This window comes from Zerene cesonia, chromosome 8 (assembly GCF_012273895.1).
Source record: "Zerene cesonia ecotype Mississippi chromosome 8, Zerene_cesonia_1.1, whole genome shotgun sequence".
In the NCBI taxonomy this organism is placed as follows: domain Eukaryota; kingdom Metazoa; phylum Arthropoda; class Insecta; order Lepidoptera; family Pieridae; genus Zerene; species Zerene cesonia.
In genome coordinates, this window is record NC_052109.1 from 4,337,129 (window position 1) to 4,344,256 (window position 7,128).

General features: G+C 34.0%; 2 protein-coding genes across 2 annotated transcripts; one reads left to right on the forward strand and one right to left on the reverse strand.

The window, feature by feature from the left end:
* The first annotated feature begins 2,410 nt into the window (after positions 1-2,410).
* Positions 2,411-3,607, forward strand: LOC119828605 (transcription initiation factor IIA subunit 2). Its single transcript, XM_038350816.1, has 4 exons — positions 2,411-2,631; positions 2,708-2,835; positions 3,073-3,179; positions 3,452-3,607. The coding sequence occupies exons 1-4, from the start codon at positions 2,560-2,562 to the stop codon at positions 3,469-3,471; spliced, it is 327 nt and encodes a 108-aa protein (XP_038206744.1). The 5' UTR covers positions 2,411-2,559; the 3' UTR covers positions 3,472-3,607.
* Positions 3,608-3,713: 106 nt separating this feature from the next.
* Positions 3,714-5,898, reverse strand: LOC119828604 (proteasome activator complex subunit 4-like). The gene is made up of 3 exons (XM_038350815.1): positions 5,775-5,898; positions 5,246-5,387; positions 3,714-4,951 (listed from the first exon to the last, which is right to left on the reverse strand). The coding sequence occupies exons 2-3, from the start codon at positions 5,321-5,323 to the stop codon at positions 4,577-4,579; spliced, it is 453 nt and encodes a 150-aa protein (XP_038206743.1). The 5' UTR covers positions 5,324-5,387; positions 5,775-5,898; the 3' UTR covers positions 3,714-4,576.
* Between the last annotated feature and the right edge of the window lie 1,230 nt (positions 5,899-7,128).

A 7,128-nucleotide genomic window follows, 5' to 3' on the forward strand; every position in this document is an offset into this window, starting at 1 on the left:
CGGGTGACAAAAGAAGACTCAAGGCGTGGATTCAAGAAAGAATCAATGTTATTTAAAAAAGACGGCGTTAATCACAAGATCTAAAACAAAGTTTGAATTCCAATAAATGTATTTAAAAGTACTTTTGTTTGATTTACTTACATTTCTATGTATAATTATATACTTAAATACCTACATGGATTCAGAAATACACAATCCCTTAGATAAAACTATTTTATTTTATTTTATTCCCATGGGAAGATCCATCACTTTTAATCTGTTCAGTTGTTTTAGCGTGATTGACGGACAAACATCCAAACAAACAAACATTCCCATTTATAATATTAGTCTGACAGTGTGATTATAATAAAATCGGAACACTTTTCCGCTTTTATTCAGTTAAGGTGAATAAATACGAGTAAGGGTTGTAAATATACATTTGGCTTTAATAGAAACGAAGAAGGCGGTGAATAGAAGGTACAATAATGGATCACCTAAGTTCTTTCAACCGAAATTGTCCTTGCTAACTTTTTATAAATCGAAGGCTCACTGTTCCTAAAATTTTACTTCCTTATGTTCACATCCGTTCAATTTGTTGTACTACTGACGCTGTATATAACCATAGTTCATAACAATCCAGGTTTCCACAATTGTATCACAAATTAAAATATATTGAAACTCCTACTGCTTTTTTTTCATAGCAGTAGGAGCAGTAGGAGTTTTTGATCATATATTTCATTTTTTTTTCAATAGTTATTTTGTATATAAAACGTTGTTCAACGTATTTTTATGTTTCCACTTTTAATTATTTATACAAAATATTTTCTTTTTCGTTTTATTAAAATTAACACGTTGGCTGCTGAAACACACCAGTTGCGTAAAAATGTTTGGAACCAAGGATGCGGCTTTACACGCCTAGCGTGTGGAAGCCGGCATCCGCGTCCCGCGATAAATCGCGTCTCCTGTGCGTAAAACACGCTGTGCGTGTTTTATTTTCCAAGTCGCCAGTGCGTGCGGGCAACACATTTCATATCACACATATCATAAAATATATATTTTATTATGAGAGAGAGATTTTATTATTAGAGAGGTTATTTTGTATATGAAACGTTGTCCAACGTAAATTTATGTTTTCACTTTTTATTATTTGTACAAAATATTTTCTTTTGCCATTTATTAAAATTACATCCTAACTATGTAAACAAAGAAAATAATAAAAATTGAAGAAATCATAAAAAATATATTTTATGATTAAAATGTGTAGCCCGCACGTACTGGCGACTTGAAAAATAAAACACGCACAGCGTGTTTTACGCACATCAGACGAGCGATTTACCGCGGATGCCGGCTTCACACGCTAGACGTGTAAAGCCGCATCCTCGTTTCCAAGCATTTTTACGCAAGTGTGTTTTAGCACCCAACGTGTTAAATGCAAAAGTTACTCTATCTGTCTGTTAGTCTATTTGTCTCTTCATGCCCAAGCCACTAAACTTATTTTGAGCAAAGCCGAAACAAAAACTAGCGAGGAATTAACATGTTAATTTTTGAAGTCATGATTAAAAATGTTTTTGATTATATGATAGGATATTATAGTGAAGTCCCGTGTCCCCTAGTGGGGTATGGGGCAGATGATATACATCTGTTTCACTGATCGATTTTCTTTAGGGACAAGTAGGTGATCAGCCTTCTGCGTCCTGCCAGACCGAGACATTTTTTTTTGTGCGTCCCCACCGGGAATCGAACCCAGGACCCCTCGGTTCTACGCTCACGCGTTAACCACTGTACCAAGGAGGCGGTCAATAGGATATTACGGTACTGATATTATAGTTATTGCCATAACCTTATTTACAATATTCGTCTTCTAAAGTTTTCTGTAAGAATGAGAGAATGTAGGAGAAGAAAAGATTATTAAGGAATAGTGATTGTAATGATTAAAAATATAATAAGGAAAATTTTTGGTGTTGAAATTTAACATGAATATCGTCGCACACGCGTAGACATTCAATTTCTAGAGTTGTTAAAAACATGTTCGTTCTTTTTAATTTTAAACATTTTAAAATAGATCGACTGATTTTGAGAAATTTAATGGAAGCTATTTGCAACAATAAGCAGTGACCAATTCGCTGCAAAATGTTCTATTTCCCATGTTGTTTGCTTTTCTTTCACTCACTGTTAGGTACCTACATATTGCGTTGTATGAATATATTGCAATTTTCACCCCTTGCAAATTTTGACACTAGTGTTTTGGTAACCAAATTGTGACCTCCGGTTATCCCTAATTTATTTACAATCATGGTTTATTTGCATTTTGTAAACATAGATAGTTAGTCAATTTCCAAATACTAAAACTTACAATGTTTAAATCGATAAAGACTACCAGCAGTTACCTGTCCACTAACTTACTAATCTGTGGTCACTAGTCTAGTCACTACTGACAAGTGACAACTGACAGTTCGTTAATGAAAAACGCAAATAACGTAAGAAATTTGCAAAATCGATTTGTAAAAAAATCGGAAGTGAACATTTTTACATACATAATTTTAATTTTAATTGTTTTAAAGTAAATTATTATATTTAGTTATGTCATATCAGTTGTATAGAAATACTACTATTGGAAACACATTACAGGAAAGCCTTGACGAATTGATACAAGTAAATAACTAAACCTTAGACAACAATATTTAATGTGATTTTTTGTTAAACTTCTAACTCTTAATTATTTTTCCAGTATGGACAGATAACACCTACATTGGCTGTAAAAGTGTTATTACAATTTGATAAATCTATAAACCAAGCATTGTCAAATAAAGTGAAATCTAGATTAACCTTCAAAGCTGGTAAACTCAATACTTATAGGTCTGTATACAATATTAATAATTAGTTATGGACATTTTTTAATTTTTAGTTTTATAGCATTGAAAATGCTTTATAAATTAGAAATTTTGAAAGAATAGAAAAAATTTGCTACGGTTAGGCAAGATACGCAGGTTCGAATCCTGCCTCGTGATCAAATTTTTTCTATTCTTTCAAAATTTCTAGTTATGGACATGTTATGTGCTCGAATTGTTTTTGAAAATTTTAATATTTTCACAGATTTTGTGACAATGTTTGGACATTTATGTTAAATGATGTGGAATTTAGAGAAGTTCAAGAAGTTGCTAAGGTTGATAAAGTTAAAATTGTAGCTTGCGATGGAAAAAGTGAGTATAATATAAAGAAATTGAATTCTTCTCTAAATATCTAATATTATACATTTCAGTACAAATGCAATATATAATCTGTTTGTTATGATTTTACAACTAAATAAATTTTGATTTAGTAGGAATCCAATTCCAATCAGTTTGTTTAGAAATAATGAAAATACCTCATAGGCATGTATGATTAGCCTTTTTTTATTTGTAAATATAGGGATTTTGATGGAGAGGAACTTTATGTAATCTATGCCTTTCCTTTAAAACCTGTTTCTTTTCAGATGTGGAAGAAAGAAGATAATGGAATAATTGTTTTCTAAGAATAACAATGGAATAAGTAAATCAAGAATCTGAAGCCGAATGGACACGATTTGTTTGATTTTGTTCCACACTTGTGTAATGGGCAAATCTCTTTCTAAATAAATTAATTAAGTTTATCATTTTCTTTTTCTATTTTTCACAGTCTGAAACTATTACACAAATGGTATTTATTGTTACAAATTTCTGCAAGGAAATTTACAGTGATGTAATAAAAACATGATATTTCCATAGCCATCAATATTTATTATGCTTCCAATAGACTAACTACATGAGCCAATATTATTACACTGAGTATACATGTTGGAAAATTCTATTTGCATAAATATATGTCAAAATCTAGTTTTGTGTAATTGATGATAGGCAAAACTTCATTAAAATATCAGACTTTAATAATGTCATCAAAAAATCTTGGTAACTTAATGTTCTCAGTGCCATCAAGAGAAATTAAACAATACTTCTAATAGATTTACAATAGTTATGTGATCAAAAATATACAAAGTGATTTATATACAGTAGAAAAATCATTGCAAAATAAGAAAATTGTCTCTTGTAACAAAAATAAAACAATCTTATATAAAGCAAACACCAATATTTTGCTAAAAGCGTAATATCAGGAGGCATCAGCAATTTTCTATTTTATATTAAATTATTATATGATTTACCATTTTACAGCTGTTTTCATAATGTACAGTTTCATAAAAAGTTATGTGAAATAAGGTTAAATACATGAACTAAACAAAAACATACACATTATTTTTATTAACACTCTAGAAATGCATATATCAAAACAAAAATAGTCACATTTACTTAGTTTTAAACATTCCCATATACATGTTTATTTAACTATTACAGCACGCCATCACCAGGGAAATTTTTAAAATAACCTTCACCACATTATGAGGCAAACAAAATGGAGAAATATTTACTTTGCAGTTGTTAAGTGATTCAAAAACATGATTTGAATATTACCAAACAACAAAAACAAATTATAAACATTTAAAAACATTTGCTATATGATACAAAGAACATAAAAAAATAATGTTGAAGTATGTACATTTTATTCATTATTGTTTTGATTTTCGTGATTAAGCACAATATGAGGGTGGTGATGTGAGGTCAGCAAGTAGATCCAATTCTTCTTCAGTAAGTTGTTCCCTGTGTTTAGGCCAGTCATCTTGATGAGTCCGTCTGAAGTCTGCAAGTGCTGTGCGTATGGTGGCTGGTATAGGATCTGGGCCATTTGTGTGTCTAGCAAGCTCTGTTAGAACATCACCCAGTTTGGGACCTAGGCTGTAGGGTCTGGATGAGAGATAGGCACACAACCCGAGTACCCCGGAGTGTCTTTCCCTCAGTTCCTTTGACCGACAGCTTTTTATGAGAGAGTGGAGAGTTTTATCCTCATCGGGAAGAGCACGACAATGCATCAGACCCGTTAATAGTTTCGCGGCTGATTGTCGCACCTTTAAAATACATAAAAATTTAAGTAATTCTTGTATAAAAATATATCAGCGAGCGAATGTATTCACAAAAATATTGCCAATTATAAATATACATTTTGTTATGAATGGTTAACAGAACTTAATTTTTTGTATAAATAATTGAAGTATACTTTGTCCATAATTATGGAATTACTGGCTAAGTTTTATTTTATCTTTTATGAAATCGAAAGCTTTTAATATACATATCGAGAAGTCTAACGATAATAAGGCACTGCACCTAGGCTCGTCCATATAGAAAATTAAAACAAATTATACCTCAACACGACTGTCTCTCATAAGGCTAAGAGCGAATTTCTCAGCACGAACTGCACTTTCGGGTTTGTCACATAGCATCGGCAACCCGTAGAAAAGTAGAGGCACTGCAAGGTCTAGACACGCTAGACGGGCTGACCATGATCTGAAATAAAAATATACACTTGAGTTACCACTATTTTGAACGTAATAGCCACGTTGGGACCACATTCTTTAACACTGTCGGAGTAAAGCAATAAATTTAGACATTCGCCTGGGACTGTAAACAGAAATGCACAATTGACCTTAACTCACTTTTCCAAGCGGTCAATAGTAGTAAGTTGTATTTAGTACCGTTTAAGCACCTCTATCTCTATCCATGTATGCATCGAGTAAAAAACGATATTCACCTTATAGCGTACCGAGTGCAATGTATGATATACCGACATACAAGTATCAGAATAGCTGGTGAGTGTGGTTTTTGTACGTGTACGTGTCGCCAGAGTAACATGTGTGTCACATCAGATATATAGACAAACGCTGTAGCACCCACCTGCCCTTAGCGACGTCGTGCAGCGCGTCGAGCGCCGTGTGGAAGGCGGCGGGCGGGTGCGGCGCGAGCGCGAGCGCGGCGAGGAAGGCGGCGGCGGCGCGCGGCAGCTCGTCCAGCGGGCGCGCGGGGCCGCGCGACGCGAGCGCGCACGCCGCGCCCGCCAGCGCGTGCAGCCGCCGCAGCGCGCCGCCGCCGCCCGCGCCCGCGCCCGCGCCCACCCCGCGCACCACCAGCGTCGTGCACCCGCGGAGCACTGCACACACGATGTTTTGTTCAAGTGATAACTTCTTATGGGAGGGTAACCGGTTCGTTACGTAATGCGTTACTATGGCACGTACATACACGGTTAGATAAGTTTATTATGATACACAAGATTCACACGTTTTTTTTTTAATCTATAAATAGTATTATTATTTCTAAGTCGACACTAATTTTCAAAAAACTTTTTGCTCTAGATGATGATTTGAGTAAAAAAAACTAAATTGAATTTTATTGTTTCTTTTTGCTATTAGTAACTTATACATCTGAGGAAACTTCTATAAATAATACTTTTATTCATTCCTATACATTATCAGATACAAAATTAATGAGCTAATAAATAAGAACGAGTTGAATTTAGTTTTAAGTAATTAAAAATATTAGTTAGTATAAAACGCTGTATTATTAGTATAAAATTGTAGGGGACATTAAATTCTTTAAAACTATATATTAATGTTACACTTTAAATAACAAAAAGCTGAAAACCTTAATGGAGAAAAGCAGAAACTACATAATGAAATAAATAACCTGTAGTAAGCAAATTAACAGCATTCTCATGATCGGCTCGAGTTGAACTATTTCCATCACCAGATAACCGCAGAGCGCCCTCTAATCGCGACGATAGCTGAACGTCTACTGGAGATTCACCCTCCAAGTCATCATCTAAGACATCACTCGCGTCAGATGTCTAAAATATTAAAATTAAGTAATGAGTAAATATAAAAAAAAATACACAAATAGCAGAACATTACCAGGACAACTATTTCATCATAATAATGATATATAATCAAGGTTATAATGATACATAATCAAGATATATAATCAAAATAAGTGTTATACCACATAAGTAAATTAGCATCAAGTCAACTTTAGGCAATTACTCTAAACGTTATAATGCTCATTCAAATTAAATGCAAGAAAATTCCATTAATCAAATATTTATTATATATATTATTGTGGGAGTCGAGCACGCTTCGGCACGAATTGGGCCAGCTCGCACCGGGGAGGTACCACACCTCCACAGAAAACTGGCGTGAAATAGTGGCATGCCACTGTGTTTCGTACGGTGAGTGGGGGAGCCGGAGGCCCGTTTCCT